Raw genomic sequence first — 25544 nt, 5'->3', positions numbered from 1 at the left:
GTATATTCTTTAAGAGGTGGCTGTAAAAGTTAACATGAAAGAAGCTATAGTATAAATTCTAGCATCTGACTTGTTAAACCAAGAAGAAATAGAGAACTGAGAGAGAAGGCTGAAACTCTGCTCCTTGTGTCTTGGAGCTGCGTGGTGTTCAGAACCATCTGCTGTTTGTGGACCCCTCAGCTAGCCCTGATTAAAGATCAGATTATCAATGTAGTTCTAGCCTGAAATCTATAATTCTGTCTAGGCATTATGCTAAGTATGTGTGTGGTTACATCAAAACAGCTGAAGTGATTAGAGCTGAACAAACTACTTCCACATTCCTGAAAGCTTTGTACTCCATTTAAAAAGCACATAGGAAGGGAAAAATGGTAGTGAAGGGATGTGGATGTTCTTACAGATTATTTTCTCATGTTTTATGATTTTTCTTTATTGTTAATGAAAGATTTCTTTCCTAGAATATGCAATTTCAAGGAATTTTAGGCTGTATTCTAGGGAAGTCAACTCAGAAACAAATGCATGAAGTAATCATTTTAAGCCCCTTCAATCAACCAGGATTACTGTTTGGCTATTGCAATAGGAGTAGAAATTTCCCTAGCATTTGCAAACATAGAGCCCCTGCTGTGTAGTCACATGCAAAACATGCAGTATGGAGTTTTGCAAAGCACATGTTTTTAATTATTTGTTTATTTTCCAGCACTGTAGGTGTATGTTACAAAACAATAGAAAAAATGCCAGCAGAGTCCTCCCACACTTTGAGCTCCATGTAGAGTAGATGCTGATTGTGCTGATAGAGAATGAGAATAGCATTGAAGAAGCGACAAAGTAGTAAATCTTTCCTAAGCTGCTTTTTGTTCAGTTTCATTCATTCTTCTGTTTAGTTCACTCTCTTCTGTTATTTAAATGGTCTGGATATAGATGATAAGCTTTCCATATCAGTATTTCCAGCCCAGTCTGTTTAGGGATGGAGTCATGTTTGCCACTGCCTTCCCTGTCCCCCAGGCCATATGGATGTGGCACTGGTGCAAGGACACACCGTGCTTGTTTACATATAGATTCAGGCATTTGTCTCTTTTGCTTCAATCAGTTGATTCAGTAGCTCTTTTCTATTTCATTTAAGAACAACAGAGGTTCTGATAGGCCTGGACATGCTTCTCTGTTCTAAATTGCTTCAATTTTAAATGCAGAAGTTCTTTGTCTTAGGTCGTGTTTTGTCTTAGGTAACAGTTGTGTATGAATTTACCTTCCTAATGTAAATTGATGATACAGGGAAGTACCATCTGTTCCATTCTAGAGATACCTTCCATGACATGAACTCTCTCATTATTTTGGCAAAGTCCACTCTAGGGATAAAGCTTTTATTTTTGCATCAATATTATGTAAATGAGTATTGTATCTCTACTGTTTGGTGCACTAATAATTGCATCACTTAAGATTCACTTACACTTTGAGGCAGCTGTCTGTAGTGACAGGAATGTCTGAACTGTAATTTTAGTTATACTTAAAGCTGCTGAAATTCCAGTAGAATTTAAGATCATTGCTTTCAAATTGTGATAGTGTCCTGTGATCTCTGTGTTGAGCACCTGAAATGAATGGCAGTTTAGATGCATTCTTTCATTTAAGTGTATTGATACTGAGATAATGCAGAGATTTTCAAAGGTAGAGTGAATTACAGAGAAGTTGGAGTGCAAATCACAGGCTGAAGTCTGAAAGCCACTATAGAACAGAAATAATTTTATAATGTTTCAAGAGAAAATAAGTTATATCATTTGACACTGGGTTTTATGTATAATGAAAATATAGCATTAGTATTATAGGTAGATGCTGTTAATAAATTTCTACCCCGATAATAGAGAGATGATGTCCAATGTGCTGGTTTACCTCTGATGAACCTTATTTTGACAGCTGGTTCTATATGTCCCTAGGAATAGTTAGTTCATTTGAGGTGATTTGTCTTGCTTTCCTGAAGTCCCCTCTAGGTACCTCTGCCGTTCTTTGCTGTGGGAATATGGCATCCTCAGAGATTCAGGTGTATCATAAGCTAGATAGAGTTTATGTGCCTTCTATTCCCTTTCAGAATGGACACCTTGTATGTGTCTGCCAGAGGTGTTTGTGACACCAATTTATTTTTTATGTCTGTTAAGAAGCTCTCAGAGGCCCGTTAAGACTGAAGTTCAATTTTGCTGTGTTGCTGTAGACTCTTCTCTTTTCTAGGCTAGTTGCTTGTCACTAGAATTATTGGATACCTAAAAAGAAAAAGTCAAAGGAGTGTTGGATGTGGAGGGATAGATCAGTTTATGGCATCCAGCAGATCTGTGTACACACTGCAAATATTCTCATTTTTAGCATAAAGTACAGCAAACATAGGGGGAAACGTAACTGTTTCATTTTTCATTGTTTTATAGGGATTGTAACAGGAGTGTCTGCCTGGTTCAAGTAGAGGTTTGGAAGACTACAAATACCAAATTAGACCACTAATATGGGAACTTTTGAGTATCTGGAAAGTGTTTTGATTTGTTAATTGCTCCCATAAATAACTAAAAATTCTCTTTTTAGAAAGCTTATCACATCCAGAATAAAATGGCATTATGTTCTGCAAAGATTAATTCTTGTTGCCTCTGATGGTGTCTAAAAAGATTTAATACCAGAGAAAAGAGTTCCTGAATTAAAAGATGTGCTAAAGGGAAATCCCAACAGCCAGCTCATCATGATGCTGTTGAATGATACAGTGTGAGGATCAGCCTCTTCCAACAGCTGGACTCCAACCATGAACTGCTGACAGCAGACAGAAATGCAAAAATATGAAGCTAGAAAAAAGAATCTTGCAGGGTGAGGACCAGAGAATTTTGGCATGGGTAAAGGGTTGGTAAGTCTTAGTGGTCCATTTAAGACAATCATCATTGGAACTTTAATCCTGTTGCTTATGTTACTTTATTTTACATGGTGATATATCTTAGGATGTTGAAGCATGTAATATTAAATAAATGGAGATGGATATCAAGGATTGGCTACTGCAACTGAAAAAATAAACAACAATTAAATATTAAATAAGGGAGTTTATTTTACATCCCTTCTGTTTATAAATGAGCAACTCTAAAGATTAAGTGCATCATCTATTAAGTTGCTTAGGAGATCTGTATTTAAAGTCCAGTCATCTTGTCTTTGAAAGCAGATAGCTGCCGTGTTGGAGAAGGAAAGTATATTTCTCAGTGTAAAAACTGGTTAATGCAGGAGGTGGATGTGTTCTGGAGAAATAGCTGGCATAAGCAGCTTCCATTCTTTCTCTAAGCATGAGATTTTATTTCACAAAAATGCTTGATGTCTGTTTCCTAGTTGAGTATCTGTTGCATTTCTAACTTTTTGTAGTGAGGGAAGCCTGTGGAAATCAATTAATACACAGATACAGCACCTGTTAGTGTGAAACAGTCTCATTTAGTGACTTGTATTAATGATGTAACATTTTGTATCTCTGAACTTCTGATTTAGGATTTCTCTTCTGACAGAAGTAGTCTGTTAGAGAAATCTGGTTTTTAGGCATCCCTTCTTTGTATTAATAAATGCATTGTACAAAGTCATCATGTTCAGGTCTGGCTTTATATATAACATAGAGCAGTGCCAGATTCTCTCATTGTTTACCTTTGCAGCCGAATTACCTTGCACTTTCACGTATTAATTTCCCAAAGCACATTAGTGTTACTTTTTCCCACCGTGCATATCCTTAGCTCAAGAGTTTACTACATTCTTCTGCCAAATACACCAGTGCTTGTTTAAACAGATTGCCTTGGCATTCGGCCCTCAAGAACCATGAACCCAGATGCTGGAGAAATCATGGTTTTGTGGAAAGGGACCTTTCAGAGATTATTCTGCCATAAACTCTGTCCTTTTTTTTTGCAGGTTTGTCTCTGAACCTTCAGTTTCTTTAGCTGACAGGTCTCACAGCAAAGAGCTCATTTATACAAATTAACTGTCATAGCTGCTGCAGTTTTTCACATAGCTACTGCTCCCAGTAAAGTAATTGCCCCAAATTCAAGTGTTTTAAAATTACTGTTGTTCTAGGATCCATTCAGAAGCTACAATGCCTTGCCCCAGACTATGCCTGTGAGGGTTTTTTTCCACCCTTTGTATCAGTCCCTCTGTGAATGTGCAAGGTGATCAGTGGAAGGAAACTGGAGAGGGTTTAGAAAAGAAACTAATACATTGAAGGAGGAAAGACATAAGAGTAGGAGAATGGAAAGAGGATTCTGAAGAGGGATAACATAATTTAGGGAGTTTTTTTACCACCCTCTGTAACAGAGAAGTGGATTGAAGCCAGTGGTGTTGACAGTCCATTTCTAGTAGAAAAATAACAAGCTGAGACAGAATGTCTGTGGATATCTCTGATCTTTTGAGTCAGCAAGGATTAATTACAGCAAATATCAGATTGCCTGTAAAGATACAGGAGAAAAGCCAAACTATTGTGGTTCCTGGATACAAGTATAAAAAATTTGCTGTTGTTAATTTTTAAACAAGAGCAGTCCAGTGAGGCACAAGAACCCTGTCTTGTTCTGCTGTGTCTACAGTAACTACCTGATTGCCTCTCTTTTCCTTAACTGACCAAGTTTCTTCCTGTGCCCTTTAGTTTTTGGGAAGGATGTTCCTTTATGTGTTCAGCCTCTGCAGCAGCCTCTGGCATTATTACTTCTTCTGAAATACTGGAATGGATGAAGTGCAGGATTTATGACTGTTGAGTAGACTAATGTTTTAAAGTAAATTGCTAAAATTAAGAGTGAGATCTGATTTTGTTTGAAAGAACTAGTGTTAAGATAACTGTGTATAATAAATCAAAAATCAGTGTGTTAATATTTTTTTGTATATTTGTCAGTTAGATGCTCAGTGTAGAGAAGAACATGTAGGTTCCTGACTCCAGGATAATTTTTCTAATGACACAAGATTTATTTCCCAAAATTTTGTTACTGCTTTAGCAGTACTTTCAAGCATTTGTTGTTGTTGTTCCAATGGACTCTTTATTTTATGAAATCGTAATCCAGTTCTATGAATACTTTCAGCAAAACCCCATCCAAATAGCTGAAAATGTGAAATAATTACTTTTACACTTTCCAAAAGGAAACTGCTGTGGGTAAGTAGGAAGGAATGTGTTAGAGATTTTGAACTGTTTTAAATGTAAAATAAAGTAAAGGTAATGGCTGACTCCTTCCTCTTCCTCCGTCCCTATTTCCCATGGTTTAGTTTTTTTCTTTCCCTTGCCTGGAATGAGAAAATTTGGCTTCTTGTTTCTCTTGAGAATAGCCTGTTGGGCTGTGTAGTGTTTATAGTTGAGAGTATATCAGTCTTTTGTTTTTAAACTCGTTACTGGAAACTGGGAGATTATCCTGGGGAAGGATGTGTACGTGCTTTTCCTTGCTTGCTGCCCCGAACATCTGCTGTTGGCTGCTCCTGATAGAGGATATCAGGTTAAAAGCAGTGTTGATCTGATCCAGTATGGCTGTTTTTCTATTCCTTCACAAATAATTAATTATTTTCTGGGTCACAAAGAAAAAGACACTGGTGTGAGGACACTTGCATAAGATAAAGACCCAGACTTCTGCTGTAAGTTTGGCACAAAAGGTGTTTAATGAACCACTAGAGCGTGGGGACTCTCCACTTATGCTGCTCCTGCCCTGGTTTTCCCCGTACCCTTTGGCTCTGTAAAAGGTGCCAAAATCATCTCTGGGATGTTCAGTTTCTGAGTTTCTGTCTTCCTGCTTTTTTTCCTCCCTCAGTTAAATATGCTAATAATAGAACAGTTGTTTCTCCTCTCTCCACTGAAAAGGGCAAATAAAACATTCGTGTTTTATGCCAGCCATCTATATTGCACAGATCTGTTTAGACAATATAGATTTGGGGATTGATACCAGTCTTTTTATTTTCTAAGGTTTTTTGGGGGGAAGGAGCACAATTAAATGTTTGAAAATTGCAAATCCTGGTGGGCTTAAATCTTTCTAGGCAATGTGAAACAGACTTAAGCAGAACTACTACTACTATTATTATTATTAATTAGAATGAAGCATACAGAGTAGGATGTAGAATAACATTTCAGGATGTTTCAGTAATCTCAGACTGATTTCTTCATGGTAAAGATGGATTTGGTTCTAATTAGTTGACACATTTTACTGTTCAAAGTAAAAACTCTTGAAGCAGTGAAAATGGAAATTGGCCTTTGGCAAGTGAAACTGGACCTTGTTCCTACATGTGGATAAAAGCTTTGCTACTTATCACTGGTAGCTTGAGTCCTCTGTGCTGTGTTCCTTTGAAAATCTACATTTGATTGTGATATGCTAGTATACTTCTGACTGAAAAGTAATTTACCTTAAAAATAGTTTCATCAGATTGCCATCAGAAATCACATGAAAGTAAATGAACAAAACACATAAATACTGTATTTGGAAAAAAGATTGCACAGACAAGGACACACAAGAAGGTCACTTTCGAGTTTCTGTTTCAGTTCACGTGTTTAACACCACTTCCACAATAGTGTGACTTCTTGTCCTATGTACTGTAGAGAATTCCCACCACCCACCACCGCCCCCCCCCTTAAGTCAAAGCTATATTTACTGTTTTTAACAATAGAGCAGAGTCTGAGTGCTCATCAGTAGAAGCTGAGTGGGACTATGAAAATTATTTATATGGTCTCAGTTGTGCTGAAACAAATGCTAAAAGAAGCAGTCTTACCAGTCTTACAAAAGAGTTTTTTGAGGCAAAACTAGAAACATTACCTGAGAGGACAAACTGATCCCACCATGTGAAATACATTGTCACTTTTCTTCTTGTTCAGGAGTTTACTGGGCATTTTTAAGTGAATAAAAAGAAACACTAGTATATGCAACATCCAAAGCCATTTTAAAATTCCTGCTTCTGAAACTACTGAGAATGCACCAAGAAGTTGAATTAGGGTGCATGTGTGTGCATTGGTATAGTATGTATATATTTATGAAACAAGCAGAAGCTTAGAAATGTGAACTGTAGTGAGGCTACAGCTGGATTTTAACTGATTTCCCAGTGCTAAGATGTGGGCAAAGACAAGGACAAGGAAATATGAAGAACAACACTAAAGACAAGGAGCTGACATTTTCAAGTTTTATCCTGAAATGATTCCTTTGAAACACTAGATGTGAATAAACACCAATGCTGTTCAATTAAACAAAGGCAAAGTCTTCCTCTCTATTTGTTGGTCTGTAAGCAAGAGTGAAATACAGTATTAAAGATGTGAAGCTTTTCAGTATTTTGTCCATTAGTTGTAGGCACACATTGACGCTCTTAAATGTCACACACTATGAGAAGATTGCACCAAGAAAGGGAGGAATGGACAGAACGTCCTACAGCCGCAAGTGTAGTTATATTGCCACAGTTGGAAACATAGTAATTGTATTTCATAAATGTATCCAGGTCCCTCTTCAAAAGGCTAGATATTTGTTATCTTTTGTTTCCTGTTTGGAGAGCTTTCCAGAACTGATTTCCCCCCGCAATTTCTACTAGTAGTTTGTTAAGGTTCAAGTACAGCTTTGCTCTGACACAGCTGAAAAGACAGGCAGAGGATGAAGAGAGGACCCAAGAAAGCCTGACCTGTACAGTTTCAACACATTAAGGTTTTAGGTTTTGCGTGTTGTGTTGTCCTTGGTACTGTCAGTGGGGTATTTCCCCCCTTATCCTTTGTTTTTAATTTTTATGTGGACCAGCTGTCTGAAATGGGTTGATGCTTGAGTTGTCACTGGTGTATTAGGGGCATTAGCTGCCATTTCTATTGGACTCTGTTTGTGCTGTGCCTTGTGGATTTGTTCCTCTGTTGCCTGATCTGGTGAAAGTGGAAGTTGGTTGAGAGACATTTCAAACTAAAATGATTACTTTTGTTGAGGAAGCGGAATTGAGGTTTTTTCCTTGCTGGGAGTTTGTGCTTTCTCACTGAGACAGTCTTGGGCCAGAGGATTTTATGAATCCATAGATCTGTCTGGATCCCTGACCACGGTAATACAATTAATCCCATGCACCTATCCTTCTGACATTTCTCTTCCTTAAGAGTTATCTCCCTCAAACTAAGGTGCAGAGATTTAAATTTTCTCAGCTGTACACACAAATCTAAGACTTGGCTGAGAATTGAATCTGTAAATTTTAAGTCTCTGGCTGTCAGCCTTCTCTTTGGACTGTTGCTCATATTGCTTATAGTTGGAGACATTCCTTTCACTTGTACTCCAAGAGGGTGACTGCTCTTTGCAATCATCAATGAAATTATTCCTCTGTATTCAGCTGGTTGGAGGGTGCTTTTCTGAGGTTATTTTTAGAAATCACCAAATATACAATGAGGGAATTCACTTAATATACTCCCATCCAAACAGGTGACTAATCTAACCTTGGAGATCACACTAGATACAGACTTGTTGTACTAGATGGAATTCAAATTGCTGAACAGATCTGGCATGGCTTTTATGGGCTTGCTTAGATTGTTTTATTTTCCCCTTCCTCTGTACTTCAGAATTCCAGGTGAAAAGCCTGTGCACTTCTCCTGCTGATATGTTTCAGATGTGAACTATAAATATGCTGGAGGTAAAACCTCCAATGGATATAGCAGTACCATGATGCTGTGAACATTAAGGCATGGTCAGAATTGCTTGGTTTCCATGAAATGCTGTGAAGATTTTGTTCAGCTATTTGTGGTCTAAATAGATTCAATTTAAGAATACTCCCAGAATCAGGGGGCTTAATATTTCTTTTTGCATTCGCTGTGTTAACATAATTGGATCAACTCCTAGGGGCTGACTTTTCCACATAAAACAATGGTAGGTCAGATGTGCAGCTGCTGCAATTCATAGCAGTGTTTTGAATGAAAACTGGAATTAATTTGGTGGGTTTTCTTTGCTTTATCATGTACCATGCTAAACAGCTCTAAGCATAATAGAATTTGTAGTGTTCAGTATTGTTTTTCAGTGGGGTCTAGAGATACCCCATCTCTGGAGCATATATTTTCTTCAAGTTTCACAACTTTTTTAAAAAAATAATGTGTATAACCATAATTCTGCTTCTCCCTTCTGGAACAATTCTACATTTTTGAGTCTGCTCATATTTTGCTTCAGTAAGCAAAATGATAACCTGCTTTCACTTTTGTCTTTGAAACAAATTGATTATAAGTGTTTGAGCATTCTGGGCAAGATTTAAACTTGAATTTTATATAGTGTTGGGGAAAGCTTAGCCTAGTGTTAAATTGTGTGAAAGATATTTGAGAGATATGCAATTTATTTTGCTCAGCATAGCAGTTAGAAAGTTCATATACTTGAGAAAGCAATTAACTAAATTATCCAGGAAAACTGAAATTAAATTCCATTTTCAATATTCTGCCTAAGGAAGTGATATTGCTCATTTCTTCAGCAACATTAGAATATACAATGAGTGAAAACCATTTTAAGCTTCTTTAATAATTTAGCATGGAAAGATGATACTGTGTAAAATGTTTCCTGCAGAGTTTACATGATGCTGGTCTCCAGCCAAAGATGGAGGAGATGTTTTTTCAGGCAAGGGGACAGAATAGGTTGTATGGATGGGGGTGGAAGCAAATAGCAAGTAATTTATTAATTATGGAAATAAAGTTAACTATGCAATAGTTGTAAGTACAGCAGGTTTCCAGGGCAGAAATTTGCCAAAGGACAATGCACTATTACGTTTTTCTCCTTTTTTAGGCTCTGGATGTTGACCGAACTGTTCTCTATAAAATGAAGAAATCTGTCAAAGCCATAAACTTATCTGGTCTGGGTAAGTACATAATTCCTATTAGTTTATATTGGTGAAATTAGAAGATTTAAACAGTCAGATGCCATACTGAATCAGAAAGAGTTGTATGGGTAACTCTGGGAAGAGAAATATGTGCATTTAAAATGGCAATCTTGAACTAGCTGTTTGATCATGACCTCAGTAAGGATGAGGTGTTGTGGGGTAGCTAAACCTCTCTTGCTGCCCTGCTGGTACCAAGTGGTAAAGCTGTGCTCTCCTCTTTCCACTGGGTGTGGGCTCCCTGCTCCTTCTGTCACTCCTGCTGCTCAGCAGAGCCCTAGATGAGTTTTTAAGCTGGTATAAAGCTGCATATGCAGTGAGATCAACTTAATTGGGATTAGATGAGCACCTGAAGTGGTAGGGCCATGTGTATGTATCATCAAGAGAGGAGGGTGTGGGGGGGTGAAATTACTCTTTGGCAGCAATAAGAAGCTACATTGGCTCTACTTTGTGAAACCTTAGTCTCCCTGGTGGCTTCCACTTATGTATGTTGAGAACTTCATGACAAGAGGGAGCTGATGAGCTGCAACTTTTTATTGTTATCAGGTAAAAAATCAGATATTTTTTCATACAATGCTGTATAAAATATAAAGAGCTATTGCTGCATGCATTTTTAAATGTATGCCATTCTCTTAGAATTGTGTATGTTTATCTTCTTTGAAAAAATAACTGAAGCTTTTGTTTTTGTGGATCAGCAGCATTTGTGAATAAGAAACAGCATTTGTTTTTGTGGATAAGGAACAGCATTTGGTTGCCTTTTGTTCTCACTGTTCAGTTCATAGCAATTAGAGCTAATAAAACCTATATTAAATGCAAAATAGATAGGCCTGTCAACCTTGGAGAGCCACCAATACCTGACAGAACTTGTGGTCATGTTGGTGTTCAGACAAGGTTAGAACAAGAACTGCTGCTGTGGTGTAATTCATCTCCAGTAATTGAAAGGAAGTTCCTTGTTGAATGTAATAAAGCTGTTATCTTTGGATTGTGGAGGGTTCAGTTTAAGATTTATCAGGAGCTGTTTCATTGATTTGGCATCCTTTCTTCTCTTCTTTTTCTTGCTTAGCTGGGTTTTTTTGGCTGTTGAGTTTTTTAACATTTTATTCTAGAGTGCTAGGCTATGCCTCACAATCAGAGTACCTGTTAGAACGTTGTAGCAAATCACTAGTCTTTGCATAAAATCATGCATACCTTGCCCATGTTTTAAATTTATGCTGCTCACCCAATCTTGACAAGAAAGGTTTGGAGGCTTTTATCTTCCACCAGCAGAAACATCACTAACTAAGCCATTTGTCAGCCCCTGGGGTTTCTTTTAACAAAACAAACCCCATGGTCCTACACTCAGAAGAGTGACTGGATTTTTACTGTAGGTTCCCTAAATAGTTAATAATGTTATAATAAAATAATGTTTTCTCTTTCTTTTTTAATGTGAGTTTAGAAACCGTTATTAAGGATTACATAGTGACTCTCAATTTGTACATAGCTTGGGTTCTTATTCAAAGAAAGCCTCTAAACCCTCAAAACTGGATCAAGTTTCTTTTTTTGGTTTCTTATTTTTTGTTTGTAGAGAAACTTTTAAAATTTTTCAGGAAAACATCATAGGACAGGTAGAGTGTTTTGGAGGGTTCCATCAGAAAAGTTCCATCACAAAAAGATTTTTGTGTTCTTCAGAAGCACTTTGGGGTTCCTAGCTCAGTTACTAGTACTGCTGCAATAAACTACCATCAGCCTTCTGGGGAATGTCTCAGAATCCAGAAGAGCAGTCCCCAGGATGCTGGGGAATAGAAGCCTCCTGGGGATGCCATGTGGAATGGGTGCCATGCTTGTTTCCTAAGGTAAAAAAGTCAGCATGGCTCAGCTACTGCTTGCATTACACTTAATGGTAGCAGCCTTTTCACCTTGCTTTCATGCAGGGGCACCTTTCTCTTTTTGCTGTAGGAATTGTGGCCTGAGCTCTTCTCTCACCTGGGTTCATATAAGATAAGCTGGATGCAGGAAGCAGCAAAAATGCAGAAAGCCATGTTGAAATAATTCACTTTACAGGGTAGATGTGAGATCTAAAGGAGCTGTGACCTCCCCCATCCTCATTTTTGCTGTCTGTACCAGTTCTCTGAAAGCTTGTTCAGGTGTATATATGTCACACAATAGAATTACTTGAACATCCTTACTTCATCCTGCAGCAAAAGTTTTGCTAAGTGCTCAGGCCTTGCTGTTGATGCTGAGGAAAATAAGTAACTTTCAGTGCTAGTACTCAGTTTTAAAATTTAATAGCTATCTGCAAACTATCTGTTACAGGCTGCAAATTCAAGTGCTCAAGTTAAAAACTTGTAGAATTAATGCTGTTTGAGTAATTCCCATTCTGCATGTACATGATGTCAGTCTTTAATTACATAGTGTTATACCACTACTGCACAAGGTTTTAGTTTCATATACTGGAAATTAGAGAAAATTTGTAGCTGATTGAGAAACAAATATCTTGAATGGCATTCCAGATAGGATGCATGAACAGAGGTTTATTTTTAGTCTGGAGCATGATAAGTTTATTGAACAGGTTATATAACCAATTCACTGAAATTTGGGAAAGGACATTGTATCAAAAATACTTTGGATATTAAACATGTTTATATGTAAAAATGGGCTTGAAATGAACTGAATCATTGCTTGTTTAAACAGATTAATCCTCTCTAAATAATCTTCAGGGTTTATGCTAGTCTCATGTAATGACCAAGACAGTCTTTGTCCTTATTAATGCATAATTGTTTTCTAGGGTGGGGAGTTTTTTTTTCCCCTGACTTGCTTTGAAGCTTTAGAAAATGTCTACAGCTAGAATAAGAAATAGGCAATGGTAGCTTTCTCAGGTGGTAACCTGGTGTGCTTTGTCCACATGCTCAAGCATGACATGGTCACTAAATTTGAGTTCAGAAAAACTTGTTTCTGTTTTATTCCACAGGTCAAATTGACTTTTGACAAAGGGACTTTTTATGCCTCTCTATATAGGCAAGTAACCTGGTGACCTAGGAGTAAATCACTTGGGCAGAGTAGTTAAGACTCTCAGATTTCCTTTATATTTGAATTTATTTTATGCCTAGATTTCCTCTCATGCCCTGGGCTGAATAACCCCCCAACATGTGCAGCTCAAAGCTTTTTGAACATTGATGTTAGATGTGTGCTGCATGAATTGTCCTGGTGTAGCCCAGGACCACTGGATAATTTCTAGGGCAGAGCCTCTGGTTTTGTTTTCTCAGAAAGGAATCTGGTTGTCATGAGCCAGAACTGCTTTCAGAACTGAACTGGCCTGTGGTAAATGCAGATTGCTAGGATTTGTTTCAAATCCCCACTGCTGCCCTGAATTGGAGAACTAACATAGATATGGTTTTGTCCTCCTCTGTAACATGCTTCATAGTCCTTTTTCCTAGGATATATGACCCAAGGATATTTGATCTATTGCGTTCTGTTGTACAGATCCAAGACTGCCAGCACACTCTAGCTCCTCTGCTTCTTTTTCAGCACACAGTAAAGCATAACAGCACGCAGTTAAAATAAGAAAATGTTAATAAAAGACTAAAATCTGAAAGTTCATTATAGGAGTTGGGAGTTGTTATGAGGTCTATGCTATGGTGCAGAAATATTATGGGTCTTTCTAAGGTGTCAGATGTTTGTCTTGTCTTGGCACATTGTCATTTGTACATGTGGATAGGTACATGCAAACTGGAAGTAGTGAGATATGTCATACTTCTGGCATATCGGTGTTAAAGTGTAAATAATGGCTGGTTTTTATATCAAGTAAACATTTTTAGCAATAACTCTGGAAAGCTTTTTTTTTAAAACCCCCATAAATTGTGATTTCACTACCCTTTTATCTGCTGATGATATCTTCATGTTTTGCTCTTTTTGAAGCTCATGTGGAAAATGAAGAACAGTATACACAAGCACTGGAGAAGTTTGGTGGCAACTGTGTTTGCAGGGATGACCCAGATTTGGGAACAGCGTTTTTAAAATTTTCTGTGTTTACAAAGGAATTAACTGCACTCTTCAAAAATTTGGTAAGAATTACTTAAGAAAAACATGTTGGGATTTTAAAGCCAAAAGCTGTATTTCGGTATTATAACAGCTCTTCGTATTGAAGACAATTTGTGTTTTAGCAACCACTGTTCTTACGAAATTCTCAGCTTATGAAAATATCTCATGTCCTAGGTTTTCCCCTTGCAGAAGTCAAAGCTCAACCCAAACCAAAGAAACCAGAAAAAAAACCACCACAGCATAAAAACACAACAAACCCTCCTCTTCCAACACTTCTCACGCCTAAAAGCTTCCCACAATAAAGTAGTTATAACATGCAAAATAAAACACACAATAAATCTCAATTTGCTTTAAAATGTGAAACCAACAAAACCCAACTTGATTTACTGTGTGATCACGATGCTTTACTTTACTTTTTCCCACTTTCCATTTGTATTTTTAAAGGGAGATTTTAGTGGCCCTGGAAGACAGCATTTTTGCTTCTCAGGGAAATGAGTCAGGGAAACAAAATCAAGCAAAATGCTAAAACAACAGTAGCATCCATTGGGGACCAATCCTACAGCTGAAGCCAGTAGGTCTTAAAAGCCTCTTTGGTGAGCCAAATGGGATGGAGCCAAATGGAAGAACAGGATTTTTCATTATAAATGGAGAATTTTCAGCCTCAATTTCACATTAATCAGAGGGTGCAAAAAGGGCAGATTCTGATTACATCCTAGGAGATAGAGCTATCCCATATCTTAAGTACCAAATTTACTTGAATTCACAGAACTCTTATACCAGGGGCTAGGAAGGGGAAATGACCCAGATTCCCAGGAGCATTTAAAAGTCTGTGTCTGCTGAAATCAATGGCATGAAGGCACATCAAATGCTTTTGTGAGTCTAGACCAAATGTCTGTAGTTTGCAGCCAGCTGGTCATAATCACTTCTTTGGGGAATGTTTCCAGCTGATAGGATTTAGGCCAGTGCCATTCACTCCTGATGCTGTCCTGTCTTTTTATCCAATCATGGTATTGATGAATACAGCCACAAATGTATTTATCAACAATGAAATGTATTGCATATTGGTTATATTGATTTGAACTTCTTTGGATGTACAAATACTATCTGAAATTATGTATCAGAAGAGGCATCCTGATTCAGTGGGAGTCAGTTATCCCAAGTCTCTCATACAGAGGCAGGCAGCTCCTATGGAAAGGAAAATTGAATGGATCTTCTAATTGATACCTTCTGTTGACTAAAATCCCCTCTCTATCATATATTAATTGCAGTATGATGAATTCATTAGGCAAATGGATCTGGGAAATGTGATGTTTAAGTGGTTTTGAAAAGCAATCTGCTAAAAGCTACACCCCCTCCCCAGAAAAATCTTTCAATGTATTACATTTCAAGAATACTTCTGAAGGCTAGAAGGTGTTGTTTTTTTTACCAAAAATCTTAGCTATTTGTTCTCTTAAGACCAGAAACTACTGTCTTTGCAAAATGTTTCTGACAAGAATAAATTTTCTTCCATGCTTTGGAAAGGAAAAATAACCAAAATATGTATCTATAGGATGTTAGAATGGATGTTTTTGTTACCTTTTGTTATTTACCTGTAAGGTGGTTTGTGTGTCTTCTCCAAGGAATATTTGTAGTTCTTTTTGCTGTGTACTGTTTTTTTTTTAGTAACAGCTATGTCCTTTTGCTTCAGTTTGTGTGTATAAGAAGAGGCCACGTCATAAGAGAGTAGCTAAGTCTGTAGTTTTTCTCAGTTTGTGGTTCTTATTTTCTCTGTTTTTGAAGGGAAGAGTAATTTTGCATAGGCATGAATATAATTTCTTTTTTTTTTTTAATGTTGCAGTAGCATAGGCACCTTCTCTCTTTATTACTGTCTGGTGAAGAGCAGGTCTCTGTAAAGGTCTGCTCCTTCCTGATATGCCTCATATTGTTGGGGCTTGAAGCTTTTTGTTTTTTCTTGACTAGCAAAGGAGACCTAAAGGTCCTTGAATTTAGTGTCTCAATGAGAAAATAGTTTCCTCCAGAAAGAAATACATATGAAAAAAAGATGTGAACTTCATTATTGCTTGTAAATGCCATATTTATGAAAAAAAATCTAGAGTAATGAAAAGCTATAGCCTTATATAGCTTTGCCTATTAGAAGTTAATGCCACTAGAAAAATTTTTTTGTAACTGGTCACTTTGAAAATTTGTTAATAAATTCAGTGTTTGAGGTCTAGTTTTCTAGAAGGTTAAAAGGGTGTTGACCAGTATAAAAGTTTCTGTACAGGAATTGGAAATAATTTGGGGAGTATTTTGTTTAAGTCACAGTCATATGTGCATTCTCAAAATGAGGTGACCTATCAAACTCTGAATGCTTTCAATATAATGGTATTAAAAACAGGCCTCTCCTTTGGCGTTTCCTTGTAGCACTCCACATGTTTTGGTTGTAAATATTTTCATTAAAAATGTAGCCAGGGCCGTGCAACCTGCTATTGTTGAAAAAACATTCTGAAAGGTACTTTTTAAATAGGCCTGTCTCTGGAGTTCACAGGGTGCTGAATTTCCACAGAAGATTTTAACTGAAGTGGATGGGGAATGTGCAAGGAAGTGAGAGGACATGTTCAGACTGGAACAGATGCCAAAGCTATTAACACTGGCAAAGCTTTAGGGCTACTGTCAAGTTTTGCTTTGTCATATATTTTACTTTTGTTTCTAGAAGCTGATGTGTTCTGTCAGCTCTTGGCCTGGATGGCATTTAGAGCTGTAGCTCTACAGTCCTTCTGCACACAGATTTTCCTTAAATTTGTCCTTTGCAAGGTAGAGGAAAGCCATTATAAAGTTGTTCTGCTTTAACTCAAGTTTCAGGTGCTTGTTTTCTCTAATAATTTTTAAAGTTTCCCAAAAGACTTTGAAGTTTTTTATGGCCTTATGAAGGCATCATTGTTTTAAAGTATTTCAATAACAGCTGAAGTGTTTTTGTTTGTAATCCTAAAACCTGTATACTTACTATTCAAGTTAAAGTTTAGGTCTTGAGGTTTTTATAAGTTTGCTCTGCTGCTTTTATGTGTGCACTTTCAAATAGTGCATCAAAGAAAAAAAAACCCACCCCAACCTTTGTATTTTTTCTTTACTTTTGAAGGAATTTATAAATGCATCTTCAAGAAATTATTTTATATTTACTGTGTACAAGATCCTTGTAACCACTCATTTTAGCCATTCTACCCGTTTGCATTATTTCAATCACTTTGTGATACATACTGTGCAATTATTTTCTCTTGCCGAATCTCTGATATAAACATAATTTTTTTTTTCAACTTCTGTTTTTTAAGAAGATTGAGCAATCAGATTGTCTTTTTGGTAGTGAGAGATCTGGAAATACCAGAGGCCATTTTCAGAGATAACATACTACATTTTGTGACAAGCACAATATTGCTGTTGATGGCAACCTTGTTACTAATTCCTAACAGACTTGGGCCACCCACTAGAGTAGGCAGTGCTCCCAGGTGGGTAAGGTCTGCGTGGTACTTGCTTGTAGTGTTAATTATTATTCCTTCTTAAGTATAATGCCAAGGGATAAAGGTGTGAGTCTTAATATGAAAAATGTCAGGACAAGGAAAGGCTCATTGCAATATGTTTGCAGTTTAAACATTTTCTCCTTTAAATCCTGTTAAATTTCTACACTGAGAAGAAATAAACTCTAGTTATGCATTTTTGTCAACACTCCTTGGAAAGGGGTTTGATCTGTGAAGATAAAGTAGCTATTTAACATATACCATTTTCTGTATTTGTTGTTATACTTAGTTTTTTCCATTATTTTTCATTTAAAGCTAATGAAACAGGCTGCATTGAGAGGAGTGGATGTGATATTTCCACTCTGTGGAAGACAGCTGAAACAAAGAGATTTTATTTCCTATTAATAATCCTTGTAGTTTTAGTCATAAAAAATGGAAGAACAGCAGTGGTATTTTTCTGACCATATGCTCTTGCTTTACTTACTTTTTTAAATGTAAGAAGAAAGAAAAATTTCTTAACTGTAAAAGGTAACAGCAAAACTGAAGGAATTATCTTTTCTGTATTATGTAATGAACTTGAAAAATTTATGCCCAGAATTTTCTTTGTTTAGACTGAGGTGTTAAAACAAAATGTTTGATGCCTGAACCTTCACAAACATATTTTTGTTTATAAGGACTTGCTGAAGTCCATGAGAAAACTCTACAGGTATACGTTTGAGATTGGAGTATTATATATGGAGCTTAATGATTTAAGTTGTGCGCTTTCAGTTTTTCACCAGTACACTTGAGGAAAACTTGGCTAACAATGCGAGTTAAAAAAGAGTACTCTTTGATTTATGCTTGTAGAGATATAAACCAAGATGTAATAATTCCTCCTGAGAAGCATGGGTTCAGCTCCACCTGGAATCAAATCTTTATTTTTTTGCCAATGGGTATTGATCCAGCTGGAGGAAATTCAGAGGACAGTAATAAAACATGATTAGGGCTTCAATAGGTAGATTTATGAACAAAGTTCCAAAGAATGTTTACTTCACAGATAACTGGTTGTGGAGGAGGAAAACAATAAATTGTGTATAAATAGAATCTCACTTTGAAAATCTTAGGTGAAGTGTCCCAGAGAAAGTGATAGAAGCCTACCAGTTATCCTTTCAGCCTAGGTTAGGAAATGTGCACTCTGGAGTTCTCCACTGGCAAGGAAGAAGGTCTAGAATAACCCCAATCCTCTTCCTTTTCTTTTGCAGCTCTTAATCTTATGCTTTTCAGATTTCCCATGAAGTACTTCTTCATAGAGAAGTTCCCAGTTTGTATTTTGCATGTTGATGCTAATAATGGGGCTGATTCTAAGGAGTCCATGGTGGCAACACTTGGTATCTTGTGTGAAGGCATTTTTGTAGGCAGCTCCATGTGGACACTTAGTGGTGCTCAGCTCCTGTTCTGCTGGAGTCCTTTTCCCTGTGGTGTAATGGGCGGTGGGTGATGTCCCAGCTCAGCCACACCTGTGCTGTGGGGGAAAGGGGGTGAGGACAGGGGAAGGGCAGCACTGTGTCCTTGTGTGTGAGGGGAAGGCACAGTGCAAAGATGAAAAGTTTGTGCCACCAGTCTTTGTTACACATTTTTCTGAAGTCTTGGGGGTAGATGCTAAGCCTTAAAGTTTAGACAAACAATGTCTCATCTGTACCATGCTCATCAGGGCATCTGTGGATGCTCTGATTTCTGCTTTCTCCCTGCTGTGTTGATTGGCCTTGTCCTACTAAAACTCATGTCACTAGGAAAATTATTGGAAACTATTAAATCCAGTAGCACTTGCCATAAAAAAAAACAACTTAAATAATGATTTGTCAGCAGGCAGTACTGCCATCACCTACACACACAAGCTCACTGGTGGTTGAGAAGCCCACAGCCAAGTAAAGGGACTGCAATAGGAGACATATCATACTGCTCAACTGCCGAAATTTTAGTTTAAACTGAAAAAGTTTTAAGTTCTGCATGTTAAGAAAAGTATTTAACTTCTGAAGTATACTGAAAAGGCTTTTTTTCCTTTTTGCTTGGATTTAGCAGACAAAATCTACAGAAGTACTGTGGGCACCAGTATAAAAAGCTCTCATGGAAAAGAGCTTTACATTAAAGAAATCAGGAGGGCTGGCAAACAGTGAATTTAAATGTTTAACCATAGGCCCTTAAACCACTTGAACATCTTTCCCTCTTACAAATGCTGGCTTGCTTGTTGCCTCTTACCAGCACTTCTGGCAGCTATGTGTTTTGTTTATATGTTCTCTCCTCTACCATTTCTTCTTCTCTAAGCCTTCTCCAACTTAGGAAGTTTTAATTTTTTTACACTGTCATCTTGTTGGAAACTGTCAGAGGAAAACTGCAAGTGCCACAGCAGCAAAGTTGGAAGTGGAAACGAGGTCAACTATTTTTTTTCCTTTCTTTGTTTTTTAACCATGTGAAATGTGCTAGTGTTCCTCTGAGACAGGATGACATTAATTTCTGTGAAGCTTTCTTGCACCTTTGTGTATTTTTTAAAGCACATTTTAAAACATAAAGTAGTCAAAATGTAGAGTCCATTGCATATGTTCTAGCTTCTTGTACTCTGCACACAGAGTAGGAGCTGCACATATAAGTGCTTCTGTATGCCAAAAATGGGTCTATATTTTTAGATAGTTCAGCTTATGCTTCTCAAGAAAGAGGGGAAAAACATGTAAGATCTTTCATCTGTATACTGCTTGCTAACTTATAAATATGAGGGAGTATGATTCATCTAACTGGGTTAATAATGACAAGTTCATGCATTATGTATGTTTACTTTTGTTACAAATAGAATAGGAGCACAGGGAATACAATAGACTGATGGTAATGTACAGGTGATAGCACGCAGAAGGAATTAATTTGAATAGGCAAACAGTCTCTAAACTTTTAAAAAGAATGTAGAGTTTTTCTCTTGTTTTTGGTTGTTTTTTTTTTTTAAGTTGCTTTGGACTCCAGGCCTCATGGTGTAAAATTCTAGTAAATATCCATAACTATTTTGGAGTCTGATTGATGTTTACACATGAGTATGCTTGGGATAATACTTCAGATGGTTTATTTTTTCACAACTTAAACAAAAATCAGTTGTCTTGAGTCTGCTCTTGAGAAATGCTTTGTTCTTTATTCCTGTGTACTGAATTTGGAGAATAATGAAATGGAGGCTATGAAAGTATTGATCCCTAAGTTAGACATTTGACTACATCATACTCATAAAATAGACTAAAAAAGTAGAAAACTTTGCATGGAAAGATATCTTGAAAGGGACCTCTTCTCTTTTCCACTTGAGTGCCCATTCTGGATGTGCACTTGCAGCTTCTGGAAGTTTTGGAGATCTTTTATGTTGGTGTTGTGCAGTTTAAGCCTTTGCTCTTTCCCCCATATCTATGGCATATAATTTTAGTACCTTTGGGAATGGTTGTGTTGATATATGCACATGGTTGTACTGCTGAGGACTTAGGAGGTGGATGGTTTCCAGCACTGCCAGTAAGCATGTGTACATGTTGCTCATTCAATTTTTATAGGAAGTACTTAAAAAAAAAAACAACCCCAATACAGAGCTGAAATATAATATGTTGATCCTGAAGGGCTGTGGTTGGGTCCTGCAGCTTTTTGGGGAGGAAAAAAAGTAGGATGGAGGAGGGGAAATATGATTTGTGTTAAGAGTTTAAAAGACCAGATTTTCTGTATTTCTTTAGCTTTTCCATACAGAGACAATCTGTGTAACCTTTAAAACTGATGAAGGTTCACTTTGACTGGTGGCTGAAATTTCAAGCCAATGCAGTAAGGTAGTTTCTTTGAGGAGGAAAGGTGGAGACAGTGGGGCTTTGCTGGTTTGTTTTAACAAAAACTGTTACATAGCACAGAGTCTGTTCTAGTGAGGCCACCAAGTAACTACATTTTGTATTTTACAATTCTGGGGAGACTGAAGCATCCATAATTGGAATTATTTTTTCCTTGAAATTTTAGTATTCTTTCATCTCTGGGTGGGTTACACTAAAGGGGACTATGACGTCCCTGACATTATTCCTGAGAAATAAAAGCATTTGTTCCTACATGATGCAAAGTTCTTTCTGTAATTGGAACATTTGAACTCCATCTTCATGTAGGGATTTCAGAGCTTCTTGAAAAAAAAATCACATTTTAAAAGAACACCATAAAATACCAAAAAAGATGTAACTCATCCAAGGGCAACTTTCACTGAACTACTAAAAAAGTTATTCTGATTTTTTTTCTCTTTGTTATTCAAAAGTATTTTGGGTTTTGCTCCTCAGAGCAACCAATCCTTTTGAATAGTTACAGTTTAAACTTTCTGCCTAGATATTATGGTCCATACCTTGAATGTTTTCCCTGAATCATAAAGGAGTTGATATACCATCTTTTCCTAGCTGTCTTATTCCTACAGTCTTTCTTTGTTCTTTTTACTTACTAAAATATTATCATACAGATATTTAACAAAAATCATTATTATTTTACCACTGTCTTAATTTGAAATAATTTTTATCTTCTTGAAGTACTCTCTTGAATTACTTACATACTAAAGACCTCATTAAAATCTAATTTCAAAGTTTGAATGAGATAAATAAGGCAGATGTATTGCTTTTTAAAAACAAATGGAAAACATTGGAATGGTGGCTATTTTACAGGCCAGCATTCTTTGCCTTTATAACTTCTGTCAGAGTAAGATGTCATGTATTGGGAGAGTAGCAGATATGCTTTATGGAATAGGTCTGAAGAAGCTAGAAAGTAAACAAGGTTAATATAAAATATGCTCATGAACTTAAAATTATCAGTGCTAAAAATGGCATACTTTTGTTCATAGAATTTAAATGGGGAAATAAGGCAATGTAAAAATTAGTGTTCTTATTTTGCAGATACTGTTGGATGAGGTATTTATAATCAGCAGTAATTCTGGAGGTTTCCTGCTGGTTTGGGTTATAGTGTTTCCAGAGTGAGTTTAATTAACTTATGTTGCTTTCATCTTTGATTACTGGCTGTGCTGATAAACATCTCCATAAGGCAGGGACAGGAAAATAATATGTAAGATTTCCTTGTGAAACTTTCTGAAATGTGTGTGTGTATTAAGACATTTTACGTTCTGTGTCTAAATATATTATCTGATTTGGTGTCATTTTCTTGTTACAGATTCAGAATATGAACAACATAATCACTTTTCCATTGGACAGTTTGCTGAAGGGAGACCTGAAAGGAGTGAAAGGGGTATGTCTTTCCTCCTGTTAATGTATAGGATTGTTGTTGGTACAGTAGATACGTTTAGCAAGTGTATTAATCTTCTGTGTTGGAAGGTGTAGGATACTCAAGTAATATATTAGCTCAATAAACAAGACTGTGGGGGTTTTGTTTGTTTTTGGGTTTTTTTGTGAATCAAGTCATCCTTTCTGTGCGCATTCACATACCTAATGTTCTTGACTGTGTATATAAAACAACATTTGAGAAGCTTTAAAAGCAGGCCTGAGATGCAGAAGATAAGCAGAGAAAGAGGTGTAAGATTCAGATATTTACTTAGTTGAGTTAAGGGTACTACTATATTTTTAAGGATTTTTAGCATTCTAAACTTACCTGGAACTATTAAGAAACACACATTAGACTGTATGAGCATAAGATTTTTTTTAAGAAGATGAAATCTATTTCTTTATGCCCCAAGGACATTTCCTATTTGAAATAACAGCAACTTAAGACTCAAATGATGATATGTTTATGATAAATTTCAGAGCCTATGGCGAGCAAACTTACTTACAAAGCTTTTACTTTGTTTACTAGTGAGCAAACAGGAAGTGACTGGCAGCTATTGTTCTAGGACACTGAAGGAAGGAGAAAAATATGTACATAGACTAAAAATGGTTTCTGTAAATTACTGGAGCATAAATAGATTATTTAATAAGATAGACTTATTATCTTTGTGTTGTTTGCTTACCACATTTCACTCGTGTTTTTCTCTATGTCAGAATAAATACATTTATTACAATACAGTGTTTCCCCACTGCCTTGAGAATATAATCAAATGCTACTTCAGTTAATTTAATAATTATTTCAATCATTAATTAACATCTAAGAATTAGTTCTTAATCTGTAATTGTAAAGATTTTCCAGTGTCGGACAGTTGTAGTTGTCTGTTCTCTTGAACTTCATCAAAATTTCAGCTCTTGCATTTTTAGACATCAGAGAAATGACTTTACAACTTGTTAAGATAATTTTATCCAAATTACCTTATTTAGAGAAAAGAAGATAAAGGAATTTGTAATGTAAGTAATTCAGAATTCTCATGGAATTAGTTATGCTGAGCCATAAGGTCTATACTGTTCCCATTAAGTCAGTGGAAATTTGATTTTTTTAAACTTTAATGTGATGAATCAAGTTCTTAGCCAAGGCTATACCACAGCCTGGGTACAGGAACTTTTTTCCCAGTACAGGCAGAGATTGAATGATGAGAAAGCAGTTACTTTGTTTAATTGCATAGTGTGGTCTTGGGATAACATGTTGTTATACCTTTTAAGGAGTAAAATGGAGCTGTGAAAATCATAGTAAAGAGCATCCTAGAGATGCTTTCAAAAACATGGGTGTATTAGTTCTCTTTACAAGATTAGTTTTCCTGTGTGCAAGATTGCTTTTGCAGAACCCTTAGAAGAGAGTGAGGTCCCTTGTTCTAGTAGGCACTGCAAGGGGCCAAGGTGTGTCTTCACTGTTAGAGCCACAGTGTTTTTCATGTAAATAGCTGGCTGTTATTTTTTCTCTTTTCTTGACAGGACCTGAAAAAACCCTTTGATAAAGCTTGGAAGGACTATGAAACAAAAGTGTATGTATTTTTAAACTTTTATTTAAGAGGGAAATGTAACTGAAATCTGTAGAGGTTATTACTTCATGCTGAGGTTGAATGTTCTCAGCAGGTGCAGCATGTATTAGAAGTGGATGTACACCTATCTGAGGCTTGTGAGTTGTGTCTTATGTTGTGGATCTAACCCTACTTAGCATAAGCCACTTGTTTGAAGTTACCAGATACACTGTTTAAACAAACAGCTATAAAATAAGTTTATAAAAACTGGAATTTTATATCTAGCTAAATAAATGGAATGAGTCAACAAAGCTCAACACCTAATATCAAACACAATTTATTCTGGTTCCTAGTAAATCTTAAGTGGTTCAGTGTCCTGCATCAGAGACAGCTGTTTCCAGGGTTGGCCAGGTCAATTGTATCAGTACAGCTGACAGTCTCTGAAGTAGAATTTTGTAGTGAGTTTTATTCCACATTACAGTGTTACCTGGACTGACTATCAGTTTTGTTACATGTCCAGTGTCTTTGTTCTTCTGAAATAATGCTGCCTTGCATCAGACCATCTCTGATGATACAGATCCAGAAGAATCATGTATGATGACACTATTTAACGTAAATAACTTGCAGATCCACAGCCAACTAGACTGGCTGAAAATCCAGCACCATTTATGTATGTTTTTAATTGCACAAAGTTATAGTGCAGTACTTATAGACTTAGTCTGTCTGAAGTCTTCAGAAATTATTCCTGTAGCTGGTTTACCCATAAAAGCAACCAGTTAGCTAAATTTCATTTTTCCTTTTGTGAATAACAGTGAGAATGGTCTAGTTATTGCTTTCTAGCATCAAATTGTGAGGAAGACCTCTGTGGCTTTTGGTTTGAAACTGCCTAGCTATAGGTGGATTTTCATAAAAGGACATTCTGAAATACTGAGATAAACCTCTGGCCTGATACTAAATCCATAGAAGATTGTCTTGGCTCCAGTGTTTTATGTTCCTGACACCTGTGAGCAGTCTCATTTGGTGCCATTGCAGTTATTGACTCTTGAGATAATTAAGATTTCTAATCATTGCCTATGGCAGTAGTTGATCTCTGAGGATGGGCCTTAAAGAATAATCCTATAATGTAGTCTGCTGTTGTCTAGCACTGCTTGATTGCTGGATTTGAAAGCTTGTTTACTTCTGTGTGAGTATTCATACTGACAACCCACGAAGTTTATGTGCCAAATTTAAAATAAATTTGTTCACTGCTGGGACATACAACAAGAGGAATGTTACTACTGGACCAAGACCTCTAGTGCTTTTAAGATTTCTGATCTAATATTCACTAGGATGAGTGTGTTGAAGTGATGTAAGGATTTGTGCTTGATCATCAGTTTGTGCAGAGCTGGCATTTCAGAGTCCAATATACCAGAAATATTTTCAGTTGTTATTTAATT

The 25544-nt window shown here is 36.7% G+C and overlaps 1 protein-coding gene across 3 annotated transcripts in view; it reads left to right on the top strand.

The window, feature by feature from the left end:
- ASAP2 (ArfGAP with SH3 domain, ankyrin repeat and PH domain 2) overlaps nt 1-25544 on the top strand; it is an 84640-nt gene that overhangs the window by 9201 nt on the left and 49895 nt on the right. For all 3 annotated transcript variants that reach the window (XM_071441006.1, XM_071441002.1, XM_071440995.1), the window contains exons 2-5: nt 9699-9771; nt 13684-13829; nt 22464-22538; nt 24083-24132. In XM_071441006.1, the coding sequence (XP_071297107.1) occupies nt 9699-9771; nt 13684-13829; nt 22464-22538; nt 24083-24132 (344 nt within the window). The remainder of the gene's footprint in view (nt 1-9698; nt 9772-13683; nt 13830-22463; nt 22539-24082; nt 24133-25544) is intronic.

Source organism: Agelaius tricolor, unplaced genomic scaffold, assembly GCF_023055355.1.
Source record: "Agelaius tricolor isolate 1412-34295 unplaced genomic scaffold, bAgeTri1.0.p SCAF_1, whole genome shotgun sequence".
NCBI lineage: Eukaryota > Metazoa > Chordata > Aves > Passeriformes > Icteridae > Agelaius > Agelaius tricolor.
The sequence above is the reverse complement of the archived record's forward strand: the minus strand, read 5'-3'. Positions and strand labels throughout refer to the sequence as shown.